Source organism: Stomoxys calcitrans, unplaced genomic scaffold, assembly GCF_963082655.1.
Source record: "Stomoxys calcitrans unplaced genomic scaffold, idStoCalc2.1 SCAFFOLD_101, whole genome shotgun sequence".
Taxonomy (NCBI): Eukaryota; Metazoa; Arthropoda; class Insecta; order Diptera; family Muscidae; genus Stomoxys; species Stomoxys calcitrans.
Window position 1 is genome coordinate 47,501 of NW_026739133.1, and position 19,316 is coordinate 66,816.

General features: G+C 16.3%; 1 protein-coding gene across 10 annotated transcripts in view; it reads right to left on the reverse strand.

Moving 5' to 3' along the window:
* Nucleotides 1–7,488, reverse strand: part of LOC106088415 (uncharacterized) — a 38,860-nt gene extending 31,372 nt beyond the window's left edge. For 4 of the 10 annotated variants that reach the window (XM_059370660.1, XM_059370654.1, XM_059370651.1 and 1 more), the window contains exons 1-7: nucleotides 7,122–7,486; nucleotides 6,758–6,993; nucleotides 3,431–3,625; nucleotides 3,004–3,140; nucleotides 2,789–2,944; nucleotides 2,653–2,706; nucleotides 1,487–1,837 (exon numbers count right to left, since the gene is read on the reverse strand). In XM_059370660.1, coding sequence (XP_059226643.1) covers nucleotides 1,487–1,837; nucleotides 2,653–2,706; nucleotides 2,789–2,944; nucleotides 3,004–3,130 — 688 coding nt within the window. In that variant the 5' untranslated portion in view covers nucleotides 3,131–3,140; nucleotides 3,431–3,625; nucleotides 6,758–6,993; nucleotides 7,122–7,486. Of the gene's footprint in view, nucleotides 1–1,486; nucleotides 1,838–2,652; nucleotides 2,707–2,788; nucleotides 2,945–3,003; nucleotides 3,141–3,430; nucleotides 3,626–6,757; nucleotides 6,994–7,121 lie in introns of all 10 variants that reach the window. The other 6 variants (XM_059370665.1, XM_059370662.1, XM_059370655.1 and 3 more) reach the window with 5 other exon arrangements.
* Nucleotides 7,489–19,316: the final 11,828 nt, after the last annotated feature.

Consider the following 19,316-nt stretch of genomic DNA (forward strand, 5'->3'; position numbering starts at 1 on the left):
ATTTATTAAGTTTTGATATTATAAATATGTATACAACTATGATAATATTTTATGTATTGATACTTTATATATGTCACTATTTTATTCTCATATGTATTTTATATGAGTCTATATTTTGTGAAAAATATTTTTTTCATATATATATGTGAATTTAGATATGCATAATTAAAGGGGAGAATAAATATATAATATGTTTTTATACATAATTGTATATTATGTGTTATATATTATTTATATTGGTTATTTGTTTTAATAAATTTTGAATATACTTATTTATTTTTAATATATGTATGTTTTTTGTTTATATGTTGGGATGTTTATATGAGATTTTATATAAATATATAAATTTGTAATCTATATGAAATATATATATGTGAAAATTTATTTTCACATATATTATTTTGAGGTATTTTATATTTATTATTTAAATATTTATATAAATTTTATTTTAATTTTTATTATTTTTCAGATTTTATAATTTAATTTGATTTATAATTTGAATATACTTGTTTATTTTTAATATATGTATGTTTTTGTTTATATGTTGGAATGTTTATATGAAATTTTATATAAATATATAAATTTGTAGTCTATATGAAATATATATATGTAAAAATTTATTTTCACATATATTATTTGAGGTATTTTATATTTATTATTTAGATATTTATATAATTTTTATTTTAATTTTTATTATTTTTCAGATTTTATAATTTAATTTGATTTATTTATTTACTTAAATTTTATTGTATATTTATCTCATTATTTATTTATATTTATTTTTACAGTTTGATTTTTAATCTCAATTATTTATATTTTTAATAAATTGTACTTTTCATATTTCTAATTTCTTTATTTTAATTTATTTTAATAAAATTTCTTTATATAATAATTTTTTTTGAAAAAAATTTTTTTATTATTATTCTGTTTTTAATATTCATATTTTTTATATATGTTACTTTAATCATATTTAAGTTTTATTATCAGTTGCTTAGATTTGAATTTTTTAAAAAAATTATTAATTTTTGAAGATAAATTTTATATATTTAAAAGTGTATATGTTCATATATGTAAGTATGTATGTATGAATATGTGTATATATATGTATGTGTTTATGTTTATGTATATATGCATGTATGCTTATTTTTAAGTTTATAATCTTAACTAAATTTTGAAAATCCATTATTTATTTATTAAAAAAATTTTTTTTATTCATTAATTTTATCAATTTATTTTATTTTTGTAATATATTTATATTATCATTTCTTATAATTATTACTTGTTTTTTAATCATTTGAAAAAGGTTTTTTTGTGATAAAGGATAAACGAATTTTTGTTTACTAAGATATTAAATATAGGAAGGGGAGAGTGAAATGAAGGAAAAATATTTTACTTATATGAAGAAATTTTGATCTGTTTTCACTTAATTAATCTAATGTATGAAAGAAAGGAAAAAGAAAAATTTTTTTACATTCTTAATTTTTACCTTTTGGACTTCTTTGTTTAAAATTAATTATATCCTTTTCATTCTTTTCTGTATTTGATTCAATTCCTTTTTCGATTTCGATGAATGTTGAATTGAAATTTACATTTTTTTCAAAATAGGAATACTCATCAGTACTTGCATAATTATTTTCTTCCTTTGAATTTTCTATGAATAGGTTTTGAGTATTTTTATTTGTCTCTAATATGTTTAATAATTCTGTTATATCAGGTGTTGTTGTATTTAAATTTTCTTTTTGTTCAAAAAATTCAGAATTGTTCCTTGATTTTTTCGTTTGTTTTAATTTGTTTTCTTTCTCTATTTCCTTTATAACGGTCAGAGCAGTTTCAACTCCTATTTGAATTGAATTAAGGTTTTTTGAAAAGGGACATGTAAAAAATTAATTATTAAAGAAATCTCAGAATTATTTTGTTGTTGTGAAGATGTGTATTTATAAAGATATTATGTTAGCAGATGATTTTTCTAAAATTAGGAATTCGCCAATAAAGGTTATTTGGGATAAGACATATAGTAGATTAATTATTTAAATTTTTATTGACATAAACATATATATTTATGTATACAGATTCTATATTTGTATTTGGTGTTTTTTGCTTTAGAAATTGACCGATATGAGGAATTTTTATATGTATATATGTCAATCTCATTTTTATTCTAAGAAACATTAATATATGTAAAAGTTTTTTTAACTTTATTTTTTCTTATTTGTTAATTAATTTATTCATAATTTGCAATATCTTTATAGTGATTTATACCTTAATTTACTATATGATATTGGATTGTGATTCTAGGCAAGGTTTTTTTGTCTGTAAGGTTGAGATATAATTGAATTTTTAGTTTAACTAGATTTTGTTTTTCTTCTATTGGATTGGGAAATATTGAATGAATTTTACTGAACAAATTAGAAAGTAATTATGTAAATATATATACATTCAATATTTAATTGACTTTAACTAATTTATTTGAGAAAAAATTTTTTTTTTCTTTAACTGCTAATGTTTTTAATGGATGTTACTACATGAAATTTTTCTTTATTATTGTATAGATTAATTCATTAGTTATATATTTCTTGGAAAGGATTTCAATTGTATTGTTAATGTGAAGATTTTTGGAAATAGGTATTTATAATTATTTTATTTTATTCTCACCTGAGTTTATTATATAGCAATCACTGTCGAAATTGGATATGGAAGGGTCACTCACTTTATATGTTTTATGGATTGAGATAAATGATATAATTTCATTAAGAAACATATATTTTTCTTAATTAAAACTTCTACTTACATTGACTTAGAGAAATTATTAAAGAATTGTTTGACTGGTTAGGCTCAGGAATTTGTATGATTGGTTCTTCATGGTTGTTGTAGAAATCAGATGTTATCAATTGTCCGTTTGGAATAGAATAACAGTCTTGATATGTGGTATCCTTTTGTTTGCTCCCTTCATACAGGTTATATACTATAACTTGGTTTAATATTTAAATATTTTGTTTTTGTTACCTTTGTTTTTTATGGAAATGTCTTCTAAGGTGCTATTTTTGATGGAGGAGACATTTGGGCTGGGACACGATATGTTGAGAGCCTTGGTCTGTTGATAGAATGGTTCTAAAACTTTTTTTCTCTCCATCTTAATTGTACTAGAAGGATTTAATTTTGGAAAATTCAAAATTAATATTTTTCACGAATAAGGCATGTGGTTTATTGATGGTCTTATTAATTTAATTATTTTTATAAGCTGTAAAGTATATAATTTATATATATAAGTATGTATATTTAATTATATATATTTTTTTCTTAGAAGATCTGGAGGATAAATTAATTGTTTTTAATTTTTATAAAGTCATTTTTTAGGTTTTATGAAATAGTTTAGAACAAAAACTTATTGTTATAAAGAAGAAAAAATTTTTTTTACTATTCAATTACTTACCTCTGTTTTTATTTTCTATTGTTGGTTTTTACTCCGTTATTTAATATTTTTAAGATGATTTTTTTAAAAAAATTTTTTTGAAAAAAATTTTTTTTGAATTTATTAATGGTTAGTCCAGAACAGATATCAATTGATGTTTGTTTTTATGAATAATATATGTTACTCCTTTTTCTTCCTTTTTCGTTCTTTATATATCTGAAATATTACAATAGTAATGACTTATAGTTTATTTCTGTTAATAATTTGCTTAATTTGAAATTTAAAAATTAATTGGTTAAGAATAAAAAATATTTTTTTGTAATTGATTGTTTGTTAAGGTCTTGTTTTGTACTACTAATTAATTTAAATAAAAGAAAGACTTTTTTAACTTTTGTGTCTAAAAGATATACTTTTTACCTTTGTTATTTTGTTCTATACCGTTTTTTCTTTAATTATTTTTAATTAAAATAAGTATACTTACATTTATGATATTATAATTTATTAATTTTACTTAATTTTATTATTTTAACTAATACATTATTATTTATTTTTAATTTATCTATTTTTCTTATATTTTTAATTTATATTATTTTATTAATTGTTATTATTATTTTATTATATTTATACATTTCATAGATAAAATTATGTAATTTATTTTCTATTTTTATTAATTAATTCTTTTTAAAAAAAATTAAAAAGTAGAAAATTTAAAAAAATTTTACATCAACATTTATTTTTAATTTGGTTTTGTAATCACTTCTTACCTTTTTAAATATCTTGAACACTATTTGAACATGTTTCATCTAAATAGATCTTAGTATTTGTAATATATATTATGATTTTCCATTTGATGTTAAAAAAATTTTTTATATAAATGTTTATTCTGGAATTTTTATAAGATATAATTTAAAATTAATATTAATGATTTATTAATGATTTGTTGATATTTTTTAGGCTAAATGACGTGTTTAATTTGTTGTTTAATGTTTTTTTGGCAAATCTGTCTTATATTTTTGCTTCTATTTTGTTTTAAGGGAGTTATGTGAAGGATTATTTGTTTTATTTTCAATATTGATTTATTATCATTTATTTTAACTTTATTTCAATTTGGATTGCTTGTTTTTATTTTTATTATTTAATTTTCATTTTATTGTTTAAATTTCTGTTATATATGAGAGTTTATTCAAAAAAGTTTATATATATTTTTTATTTTTTTATCTATTTATTGCTTTTATTTGTATTAATTTGGTGAGGGTTTGGGAATGAAGACATGTTAAATGAAAAAAGTAAAAATGATTTTTAACATAATTAATGAAACATGTTAGAAAAAGAAGAAAAATTGATTTTTAATATTTTTAATTCATCTCTTGTTAGATTGTATAGCTACTGGTTTTTAGTAGAAATATATTTAACAGATTGCTTGTCAAAGGATTGATATTTTTATTTTTCTTTTGATATATTTTGATTGTGTGTATGTATGTATATGTGTGTATGTGTGTGTGTATATATGTACATATGTATATATATATTATTTTTTATATGTGTTTATTTATTTATATATCTATTAGTTTAATAAAATTAGTTTTATTGTAATCCAATACATACCTTTGGTTAATGTTTGTTTTGTGTTTTGAAATTATAAATGTAATTTTTGATTTATATGTTATCAATGGAAATTTAGTTGGTCATTTTGATTGTTTTTTTCGCAAATGGCTTGATGTATGAAATGTTATCATGTTGCCACAGAATGAACAAAATGTTTGTATGGAAATATGAAATAGAAGGTTTTTTTACTGTTTTTTTACTAGAAATTTAGTATCATGTCTGTAAATATGTGTATTGAATATTTGTTGAGAATGATATGACATAATTATAATTGTCTCTGAGGTAAATAAAATAGTTAATTTTATTTGCCATCCTTATTTGTTTTGTTCTTACCACAATGAAAGGGATATAGTTCTATACCTTATCTGTCTTGTAGTATGTTGTATATTTTTATAAGGGGTTTTTATAGAATACTATTTAATATTATATTGTGACCAATATCATTCATATAGTTTATGTATGTTTTATGTTATAAGTTAATATTATGAAATTTATTTCAATAGGACATAATTGGTTAATGGTTTCTAATTTTAATTTAGTGGTTTGTTCATACGTTTTTTGTGTGTATGTGTTAACAGTTTTTCATATGGATTGTGTGTTTGTATGTATGTCAATTGTTTATACATATATTAGTTCATTGGAAAAAATTTTTTTAAAAAAATTTTTTTGAGTTTAGTTTTTTCATGATCTATTGCATTCTTTTAGTTTAATTTATTATAAAGCATAAAATATTAATATATTTTATAAAAACTTTTGTGATAAAAATGTTTTTTATTGACTTACATTATTTTTAGTTAATTATACATTTTTCGCATTTTTCAAATTATTTGATTGACTATAGTTTAATGTACACAACGGGAGGATATTTGTTCGCTTTTGTTTTTATGTTTTTTATGGTTGGGTTTTTTTCGTTAAAAAAATTTTTGTCAAGTTACCATAGGCTGTGCAAAATGTTTTTTGCGTAAAGGTGTGATACGAGCATTTTTACTTTCTTTGTTACTAGGTGATTTTTATTTTTTTGTTGATTTTTGTGTATAGGTGTGTGGATGTATGTGTATGTGATGAACGATTGTTGGGACTGATTGTTGACATAATTTGGTATAGTACATTTTTTGAATATATTCTATTTTTCAATGTTGGCAGCTTTGGTTATCCGTTTTTGTGAGAGTGAGTTGATATTTATCCATATATATTATATATTCATATATGTGTTATTTGTCTTTACATGTATTGGTTTACTAAGGTTGTTTTTTTTTGGTTTTAGAGGTTAGATTTGTTATGGTCTGTTACATGTCTATAATTGAATTTATTATGTGTTTTAGGATTGTGATTTCATAGGATGTTGGAATGAATTGCAGAGACTTTTGTGATAGGAATGTCTTTTTAGTGGCTTGCATTTCTTGTTTGGTACATATGTCTTGATATTTTTAGGTTATTTGTTTAAGGTCGTAATATGATATTCACAATAAGGAAGTGATTGTCCGTTTTTGATTTTCACGGTTGGTTTGATTTTGAATGGTATCATGTTGCCACGGGTTGGACGGAGTGTTTATATGGGAATGTGAAGTGATTGGCCTGTTTTGTTGTATTTGTTAATAAATGGTGGTATCATTTTTGAGTATAGTGTATGTGATGGATGATTGTTTGGACTGATGTAATACGATTTTTTATGAGAAACATGATTTTGTGTTGATTTGGGTATGTTTGGCATATATACATTTGTATACAATTTCTTTTACTCACCGTGATTGATTTTGTGTTTGATCCGATGTGTTTTGTCTTCATCCTTTTGGTTGACTAATTTCTGTCATGTATGATCTTTGCCATTGATAAATGATTTGTTTTAATCATGTATGTGGAGTTTTGCGTTTGGTTTTGCCGGTGTGAAATCGCAGTTGTTTTTGTAAATTTAGTAATTGATGGTGTTTGGCAGCCCCTTTTTTGTTTTGTATGTCCTCCGTTGTTGTTCATTTTGTTTTCTGGAAATAAGATAAAGTTTTTTATTAATATTAACTTGATGGGAACTGGATTTTAATATGGAAGGGTTATTCTGTTTTTAAAAGTTTTTTTCAACCTTTAAGTTGGGGATTGCTTTGCTAAAACTTACCTTGATTGGCACGCATGATAATGTGTTTTTTCTATTCTTCGGTTTATGATTTGATTTTTGCGAAGGGTGGCGTTTACCATTTAATTTGACCCTTCCTAGCCATTTTCCTCATACATGTGATTTTTGTGCGAGCGTGGATGTGGCTTTCCTCTGTGAAGTTATTTGACCAATAATTGTAATTTTTCATGTTGGTTTGTCTTGTGGTCTCTAGGAAAAATTTTTTTGTTATTGCAAATGATATGAGACATTAGTGTGAGGAAGATAGACAGAATGCCTTTATTCACTTTGTTTTTTTGAGTGACGATCTCATTGTATTATATGGACATATTTTATGTTTACATGGTACATCTTGTTTTTTTATATTTACATGATACATCATATGTATGCTTTTTTGCATGTTAGGAATGGTACTGTGTTTGTTTTTGGAAAAGAATTTTTTTAAGATTACTTTTTTAAATAATGGATACTATAACAGGAAAAACTTGCGAGTTTTACTCAATAGGACATTTTTCATTACTTATGAGAGAAAAAAATTTTTCATAAAATAATTTTTCATGGAAATTTTGTATTTTTCAAAAGATAAATCACAAGGAATATGATCTTTTCGATAGGTGAGGAACAAATATAAAGCCATTTTTACTTCGGATTTTATTTTTTCACACTAATTTTAGAAATCATTTATAATTAATGTTTTACCTAGATTCTTGAAGTTGTTTTTCTTCATAGTTTGATTGTATTGTTAATTTTGTTTTTCTATTTCAGGTTTAATTTACCTTTTAAGGCAATGTTCAATTTGAAATTCATTTATATCTATTTTTCAATGCAAACTAATATGATCATTTTTCTACAAAAAAATTTTTTTAATGCAATTTAATAATTTTTTTTGATAAAAAAGAATTTTTTATTTTTTAAATACATACGTACAGATATATATATTTTCATGTATGTTTTTGAGTAGGAATATGTATGTATGTATGTATGGTTGCAAATGTATATGTATGCTTATATATATATATGTATATATTTTTATATGTTTTTATGTGTATATTTTTGATCAAGTATAATTCTGTGTATATGTATTGTATATATGTTGTATATGTGTTATATATATGTTGTATATATGTTGTATATGTTCTGTATATGTATTATACTTATGTTGTATATATACATATATTAATTTTACAAAAAAATCTTGTTAATTATTATTAGATTATTAGAAGGTTAAGAAGAATTTTTATTTTTGCTATCGGACCATTTAGTTTGTTTTTGACAATAATGTTTTGAATTCTCTCTGAACGAAATGGTAAAGTAGGCTTTGTTTTTTACTTTCGTTAAAAATACGTAAGTTATGTTATACATTTTTTATCTTGAGTATTGATTTAGTTGTAAATAAGTGTAGTGCCTTAAGAAGTTAAGTGTTTGATTTAAATTGTGAATTTTTATTTTGTAAAATAATATATATATGTTTTTTCTATCAAAAATGAAATTTCGTACATATTTGAAATTAAGAAAAAAGAAAAAGATTTTTTAATAAGATTATTTTTATTGAAAATTTGATACATATGGGAAATATTGTTTCTCTTGAAGACATGCTATATTTATGGCCCTTTTATTAAGACAAAGGTCTGTTTTTTCATTCTGTTTTAAAGAAAATGAGATGATTTTCTAATGTTAAAAGAATTTTTTATTTTGTAGATTTATTTTTCAATTCTATCGGTAAGAATCAAATATAATTGTTTTTATTTACATTTGTTTTTTATGTAATATTTGTATTTATATACTATACACATATATATCTATTTTAAATTATATACATGATGTTAGAAATCACAAATTTATTATGAAAAATGATGATTATTTTATTTTTGTTTGTTTTTTGGGAAATAATTTTTAAATATACGTTTGTTATTGTCTGTGATCTATTACAAAATGAAATTTCGTCTTTTTTATTCTGTGATATTTAACAATAATTTTTATGGTATGAAACTTCAAAAAGTTATTAAATTAAATATATTTTGATTATTCTCTTTGATTATTTCATTCATGGTTTTAATTTTTAAAAAGTTAAGAGAAGAAAAAATTCTTTTAATAACAATTTTTTATTTATAATTTCCGTTTTACTTTATATATATATTATATATTATATTAAGGTGAACAATTTTTTGTTTTTATATGTATTTTCCTTGTTTAAGTTTTTTTACTATGGGAATTGGAAAGGAAAAATTTATTTGTTGTTCATGGGATATACTTGACGGTATGGATTGTTATAAAAAAATTTTTTTAGATTTTTAATAATTTAAATATTTTTCTTGATAAAGATTTTTTTTGAAAATCTAATATTTCAATAGATCAATTTGTGATATTGTCAATTCAATTTGTACATATGTTATTCATTCATTTTGTTTAAAAATATTATTGATATTTATTATTTTTTGGTTGTAATTTTATTTATTTTATTTGTTTTTATGTTAATATTTTTATGTTAATGTTTTTAGTTTTATTTATTATTATTTGTTTTGTTTTTTGTAGTTTTTAAAGCTCGCTGATGAGTCCTCCCTGGCAAGAGGCGAAAGCGCTCCGGGCAGCCATGTATTTATTGTAGTTGTTGATATTTTAAATAAATTTTTGTGTTGTTTTTTTATTATCAATTTTATTTTTGTTTATTTGTTATTTAAATTTGATATGTGTATGTGTATATACATGTGCATGGATGTATGTTTTTTGGAAAAGTAAATATGTATGTGTGTTTATGTGAATGTAAATTTGTGTGAATGAATGTGTATTTGTGTGTATGAATGTATATGTATGTATGTACATGTGTATATGTTTATGTGTTGATATTATGTTTATTTTTGAATGTGTATATGTATGTATGTATGTGTACACATGTATGTGTGTTTGTAGGTATGTGTATATGTTGGGTGTGTGTATGTGATTATATTTGTGTATGTTTGTGTATACATGTACACATATATATCTATATGTTTTTTTAAGATTTTAAAAAATTTTTTATTTTTGTTTTCTGTTTTTTTATTCTTACTTTGGTTTTTCTTACTACTGTTAATCTTGATTTATTTTAGTACTGAACCAGAATATTTCAGAATATTTTTTCTGGGATGTTGGATTTATATTTCAATTTGATATTTGGTGCTATTTCACATTACGATAAGATTTTTGGGATTTGAAAGATTTTTTAGGATTTTTTTAGATTTTTAAGATTTTTAGGTTTTTTTAAGTTTTCTGTATCTATTTTGGAATTTTTATATCTAATTTATTAATGTTTTTTTAGGTAACTGGTTGTTTTTTTCGGTTTTTATTTTAAAATTATCTGTTTTCATTTACTCAAGGGAATTGGTTAGTGTTTTTAATTTAATGAGATTTATTCAAAAAATTTTCTATTGTTTTTGTATTATAGTTTTTATTCTTATTTTATTGTGATTTACTAATTTTAATATTTTTATCATATATTTTATTGTATTTTATTCATTCAGTTAATTAATTTAATCTTTAATTTGTTTTATTTTTGTTTTTATTATTTTATATTTTTATTTATTATTTATTTATTTTTTATGTTTTGTTATTTATTGTTTTTATTTTTCTATTTTTATTTAAATTATTTGTTTCATTTACTCGAGGAAATTAGTTAGTTTTTCATTTTTATTTTTATTTTAATAAAATTTATTTTTATTTTTATTATTTATATTTTATTTATTATTTATTATTTATTTTATATTTTTATTATTTATTATTTTTATTTTTCAATTTTTATTTAAAATTATCTGTTTCATTTACTCAAGGAAATTAGTTATTGTTTTTATTTTTTATTTTAATGAAATTTGTTCAAAATTTTCTATTGTTTTTGTATTATAATTGTTATTCTTATTTTATTTAATTTACTGATTTTTAATATTTTTATCATATATTTTATTGTATTTTATTTATTTATTTAGTTATTTTAATTTTTAATTTATTTTATTTTTATTATTTTATATTTTATTTATTATTTATTTTATATTTAATTGTTTATTATTTTTATTTTTCTAATTTATTTAAATTATTTATTTCATTTACTCAAAGGAATTAGTTGATTTTTACATTTTAATTTTATTTTAATGGATTTTGTTCACATGATTATCGTTCCGGGAAATTTTCTATTGTTTTTGTATTATAATTTTTATTCTTAATTATTGTAATTTACTAATTTTTAATATTTTTATCATATACTTTATTGTATTTTATTCATTTAATTAGTTATTTAATCTTTAATTTATTTTTATTTTTATTATTTTATTTATTATTCATTATTTATTTTATACTTTATTATTTATTATTTTTATTTTTCTATTTTCATTTAAATTATTTTGTTTCATTTACTCAAGGAAATTAGTTAATTTTTTATTTTTTAATTTTTATTTTAATGAAATTTTGTATTATAAATTTTATTCTTATTTTATTGTAATTTACTAATTTTTAATATTTTTATCATATATTATTGTATTTTATTCATTTAATTAGTTATTTTAATCTTTAATTTATTTTATTTAATATTATTTTATTTATTATTTATTATTTATTTTATATTTTATTATTTATTATTTTTATTTTATTTTTTCTAATTTTATTTAAATTATTTGTTTTTTCATTTACTCAAGGTAATTAGTTATTTTTCATTTTTTATTTTAATAAAATTTGTTCACATACTTTATTATTTATTATTTTTATTTTTCTATTTTATTTAAATTATTTGTTTCATTTTACTCAAGAAAATTAGTTAATTTTTATTTAATTTTTATTTTATATTTTAATGAAATTTTGTATTATAATTTTTATTCTTATTTTATTGTAATTTACTAATTTTTAATATTTTTATCATATATTTTATTATAATTTATTCATTTAGTTAGTTATTTTAATCTTTAATTAATTTTATTTTTATTTTTATTATTTTATATTTTATTTTATTATTTATTATTTATTTTATATTTTATATTTTATTATTTATTATTTTTATATTCTTCTAATTTTATTTATATTATTTGTTTCATTTACTTAAGGGAATTAGTTAGTTTTTCATTTTATTTTATTTTAATGAAAATTGTTCACTCAAGGAAATTGTTTAATTTTTATTTTAATTTTTATTTAATGAAATTTTGTATTATAATTTTTATTCTTATTTTATTCTAATTTACTAATTTTTAATATTATTATCATATATTTTATTGTAATTTATTCATTTATTTAGTTATTTTAATTTTTAATTAATTTTATTTTTATTATTTTATATTTTATTTATTATTTATTATTTATTTTATATTTTATTATTTATTATTTTTATTCTTCTATTTTTATTTAGAATATTTGTTTCGTTTACTCAAGGGAATTAGTTAGTTTTTCATATTTATTTTTTATTTTAATGAAATTTGTTTTTATTTTTATTTTAATGAAATTTGTTCACATATTTTTATTTTTATTATTTTATATTTTATTTATTATACATTATTTATTTTATACTTTATTATTTATTATTTTTATTTTTTCTATTTTTATTTTAAATTATTTTGTTTCATTTACTCAAGGAAATTAGTTAATTTTTATTTTTAATTTTTATTTTAATGGAATTTTGTATTATAATTTTTATTCTTATTTTATTGTAATTTACTAATTTTTAATATTTTTATCATATATTTTATTGTATTTTATTCATTTAATTAGTTATTTTAATCTTTAATTTATTTTATTTAATTTTATTTTATTTATTATTTATTATTTATTTTATATTTTATTATTTATTATTTATTATTTTTATTTTTCTAATTTTATTTAAATTATTTATTTTCATTTACTCAAGGGAATTAGTTATTTTTCATTTTTTATTTTAATAAAATTTGTTCACATATTTTATTATTTATTATTTTTATTTTTCTAATTTATTTAAATTATTTGTTTCATTTTACTCAAGAAAATTAGTTAAATTTTATTTTAATTTTTATTTTTTATTTTTAATGAAATTTTGTATTATAATTTTTATTCTTATTTTATTGTAATTTACTAATTTTTAATATTTTTATCATATAATTTATTGTAATTTATTCATTTAGTTAGTTAATTTAATCTTTAATTAATTTTATTTTTATTTTATTATTTTATATTTTATTTTATTATTTATTTTATATTTTATTATTTATTATTTTTATATTCTTCTAATTTTATTTATATTATTTATTTCATTTACTTAAGGGAATTAGTTAGTTTTTCGTTTTTATTTTTATTTTTAATAAAAATTATTCACTCAAGAAAATTAGTTAATTTTTATTTTAATTTTTATTTTAATGAAATTTTGTATTATAATTTTTATTCTTATTTTATTCTAATTTAATAATTTTTAATATTATTATCATATATTTTATTGTAATTTATTCCTTTATTTAATTATTTTAATCTTTAATTAATTTTATTTTTATTATTTTATATTTTATTTATTATTTATTATTTATTTTATATTTTATTATTTATTATTTTTATTATTCTATTTTTATTTATAATATTTGTTTCATTTACTCAAGGAAATTAGTTAGTTTTTCATTTTTATTTTTTATTTTAATGAGATTTGTTTTTTATTTTTTATTTTAATAAAATTTGTTCACATAATTTTATTTTTATTATTTTATATTTTATTTATTATTTATTATTTATTTTATATTTTATTATTTATTATTTTTATTCTTCTATTTTTATTTAGAATATTTGTTTCGTTTACTCAAGGGAATTAGTTAGTTTTTCATTTTTTTTAGTTTTTCATTTTTATTTTTATTTTTATTTAATGAAATTTATTTTATTGAAATTTGTTTTTATTTTAATGAAATTTGTTCACATTTGTTCACATAATTTATTCATTTATTTAATTATTTTAATCTTTAATTAATTTTATTTTTTATTATTTTATATTTTATTTATTATTTATTTTATATTTTATTATTTATTATTTTTATTCTTCTAATTTTATTTATAATTTTATTTATAATATTTGTTTCGTTTACTCAAGGGAATTAGTTATTTTTTCATTTTTATTTTTATTTTAATAAAATTTATTTTTAATTTTTATTTTAATGAAATTTGTTCACATGATTTTATTTTTATTATTTTATATTTTATTTATTATTTATTATTTATTTTATATTTTATTATTTATTATTTTTATTCTTCCATTTTTATTTAGAATATTTGTTTCGTTTACTCAAGGGAATTAGTTAGTTTTTTCATTTTTATTTTTTATTTTTATTTTAATGAAATTTAATTTAATGAAATTTGTTTTTATTTTTTATTTTTAATGAAATTTGTTCACATGATATATTTTATTATAATTTATTCATTTAGTTAGTTATTTTAATCTTTAATTAATTTTATTTTTATTTTTATTATTTTATATTTTATTTTATTATTTATTATTTATTATTTATTTTATATTTTATATTTTATTATTTATTATTTTTATATTCTTCTAATTTTATTTATATTATTTGTTTCATTTACTTAAGGGAATTAGTTAGTTTTTCATTTTATTTTATTTTAATGAAAATTGTTCACTCAAGGAAATTGTTTAATTTTTATTTTAATTTTTATTTTAATGAAATTTTGTATTATAATTTTTATTCTTATTTTATTCTAATTTACTAATTTTTAATATTATTATCATATATTTTATTGTAATTTATTCATTTATTTAGTTATTTTAATTTTTAATTAATTTTATTTTTATTATTTTATATTTTATTTATTATTTATTTTATATTTTATTATTTATTATTTTTATTCTTCTATTTTTATTTAGAATATTTGTTTCATTTACTCAAGGGAATTAGTTAGTTTTTCATTTTTATTTTTTATTTTAATGAAATTTGTTTTTATTTTTATTTTAATGAAATTTGTTCACATATTTTTACTTTTATTATTTTATATTTTATTTATTATACATTATTTATTTTATACTTTATTATTTATTATTTTTATTTTTTCTATTTTTATTTTAAATTATTTTGTTTCATTTACTCAAGGAAATTAGTTAATTTTTATTTTTAATTTTTATTTTAATGAAATTTTGTATTATAATTTTTATTCTTATTTTATTGTAATTTACTAATTTTTAATATTTTTATCATATATTTTATTGTATTTTATTCATTTAATTAGTTATTTTAATCTTTAATTTATTTTATTTAATTTTATTTTATTTATTATTTATTATTTATTATTTATTTTATATTTTATTATTTATTATTTATTATTTTTATTTTTCTAATTTTATTTAAATTATTTATTTTCATTTACTCAAGGGAATTAGTTATTTTTCATTTTTTATTTTAATAAAATTTGTTCACATATTTTATTATTTATTATTTTTATTTTTCTAATTTATTTAAATTATTTGTTTCATTTTACTCAAGGAAATTAGTTAAATTTTATTTTAATTTTTATTTTTTATTTTAATGAAATTTTGTATTATAATTTTTATTCTTATTTTATTGTAATTTACTAATTTTTAATATTTTTATCATATAATTTATTGTAATTTATTCATTTAGTTAGTTAATTTAATCTTTAATTAATTTTATTTTTATTTTATTATTTTATATTTTATTTTATTATTTATTTTATATTTTATTATTTATTATTTTTATATTCTTCTAATTTTATTTATATTATTTATTTCATTTACTTAAGGGAATTATTTAGTTTTTCGTTTTTATTTTTATTTTTAATAAAAATTATTCACTCAAGAAAATTAGTTAATTTTTATTTTAATTTTTATTTTAATGAAATTTTGTATTATAATTTTTATTCTTATTTTATTCTAATTTAATAATTTTTAATATTATTATCATATATTTTATTGTAATTTATTCCTTTATTTAATTATTTTAATCTTTAATTAATTTTATTTTTATTATTTTATATTTTATTTATTATTTATTATTTATTTTATATTTTATTATTTATTATTTTTATTATTCTATTTTTATTTTATTTAGAATATTTGTTTCATTTACTCAAGGAAATTAGTTAGTTTTTCATTTTTATTTTTTATTTTAATGAAATTTGTTTTTTATTTTTTATTTTAATAAAATTTGTTCACATGATTTTATTTTTATTATTTTATATTTTATTTATTATTTATTATTTATTTTATATTTTATTATTTATTATTTTTATTCTTCTATTTTATTTAGAATATTTGTTTCGTTTACTCAAGGGAATTAGTTAGTTTTTCATTTTTATTTTAATTTTTATTTAATGAAATTTATTTTAATGAAATTTGTTTTTATTTTTTATTTAATGAAATTTGTTCACATTTGTTCACATAATTTATTCATTTATTTAATTATTTTAATCTTTAATTAAATTTATTTTTATTATTTTATATTTTATTTATTATTTATTTTATATTTTATTATTTATTATTTTTATTCTTCTATTTTTATTTATAATATTTGTTTCGTTTACTCAAGGGAATTAGTTATTTTTTCATTTTTATTTTTATTTTAATGAAATTTATTTTTAATTTTTATTTTAATGAAATTTGTTCACATGATTTTATTTTTATTATTTTATATTTTATTTATTATTTATTATTTATTTTATATTTTATTATTTATTATTTTTATTCTTCCATTTTTATTTAGAATATTTGTTTCATTTACTCAAGGGAATTAGTTAGTTTTTCATTTTTATTTTTTATTTTTATTTTAATGAAATTTAATTTAATGAAATTTGTTTTTATTTTTTATTTTTAATGAAATTTGTTCACATGAATTAATATGTATGTTATGTATATTATTTTATAACCTATACATGAATGAATTAATATACATGATAGGGATTTTATTTTATTTTATTGATTATTTATTATTCACTATTAATTATTATTCAATTTACTTATTTTATTACTTACATACACATAAATTAACATGCGTATTAAGTATTATCCAATTGTTTTTATTTTTATTATTATTTAATATTTATTTATATTTTCATATATATACTAATATATATAATAAAAAATTTTTTAAGACAAGAATTTTTTGTTGTTATTATCGGTTTATACAATTTTTGTTAATTTGTTATTATTTTAATTTATATATGACTCATTTTTGATAATACTTACTTACATAAATAAATATGTAAATAAGGTATTTTTATAAATATTTTATTATTATTAATTTTAATTCAGGAAGGATTTTTACATATGTAAATAAATATGTAATTTTGAATAAATCATTATTAATACATATATGAATTTATATATATGTCATATATTTTGATAGTTACTTTATATGATTTTTACTTTTTACATATGTATGAATAAATATACATAATAAATATAATTCATGATTTTAATTTTATTTATAATTTCCTATAATTTGATTTTATTTTTTATATTTCAATTTATTTATATTCATATATTATTTTTACACTCTTTTATATTTATATATACATGAATAAATATGTATATTTGACATTTCATATAGATTTATACTACTTATATTTGCATTAATTAATATGTAAGATAAGTATTATATACATTTTATTTTATTAAATTATTTTTCTCAATATATAAGTGATATTTTTCCTTAAAATTTTGTCCACACGGATGATTAATTATGAATATATTTATTTGTATACTATTTATGTATTACATGAATAAATATGTAAAATAAATGGGTATGTGCATTTTGACATTTTTAAATATTTTTAAATGAATATTTTAGAATTAGGTATTTTTGATGAATATTTTTCAGATATTTATATATATATATATATATTTATATTTATATTTATATTTATTTTTATATTTATATTTATATTTTATATTTATATTTATATTTATTTATATTTATATTTATTTTTATATGTATAGGCTTTTTATAATTTTTATATATTTTTTATTTTTATTTAATTTAATAAGTTTATTAGAATTTATATTTATATTTGCATGAATGCACAGAAGATATATATAGAAAGTATATTTGATTCTTGTTATCATTTATCTGAAGATAGAAGGAAAAGGAATTTTTATTATTTATTATTTATTAATTATTATTTATTATTATTTATTATTTATTAGTTATTAATTTTTTATATATTTTATATATTATATATTATTATTTATTATTTATTATTAATTATTTTTTATTTATTTTTGCTTATTTATTTTGACTTTATTTTTATTTAATTTAATTCTAATTTGTCATATTTTATTTTTATTTTATTTTATTTTATTAATTTATAGACATTTAATTTATTTTATTTTAAGTTTATTTTACTTCAATTTTATTACATTGTTTATTTCATAAATTATTGTTTATATTTTTATGACTTTATTTTTATAATTTAATTTATTGTATATTTTTTAATTCATTTTCAATTTATGCTTATAACTTGGAATATCCTCATTTCATTTTATATTTATTTCTATATTAATTTTATATATGGGAGTTAAAGGAATTTTATTGTATTTTTATCTATTTATTTATTAATTATTAAAAAATATTTATTTATTTTAATAATGAATAATTTTTAGTTTTTATATCAAATTATCTAGGGATTTTGTCTTTATACTCACACATTTGTTATGTGTATTACGATTATTATATGATTTTTTTATATATGAGGAAATTTTTTTCAATATTATTTAAATATTTAGTTTTTTTCTAATAAATTTAATGATAAATGACAATATGTTAAGATTTTATATTTATTATAATTTGTAGTTAATTCTATTGTCAGGGCAAACTAATTTTCTTTACATAAGGATATAAAGGAACTTCCTTTGAAGGATGTTTTTTGATATATATTTGAAAATTTATTTCGTAAAATTTATTTTTAAAATTTATTTTCGTAATTTTTGGAGGATTTTGGGACATATGTTATTTTGTACTTTTTGGTTCTATATATGTATTGAGGGAGAATAGGGTTTATATTGATTTGTTGTTAATTCCCTTGGTTATTATGGAAATTTTTGTAAAGTTATGATTAGATATATATGTAGAAAAATTTTTTAATGCTGGAAGGTTGAGGAATTTTTTATGGTATATTTGAGTTGAAATTTTTGTTTCGAAGTGGTTGTGGTAATTTTAGACACATTTTTGAAATGTACAACTGATGAATGATTTGTTTTTAAATGCATGTGTAGGTTTTTAT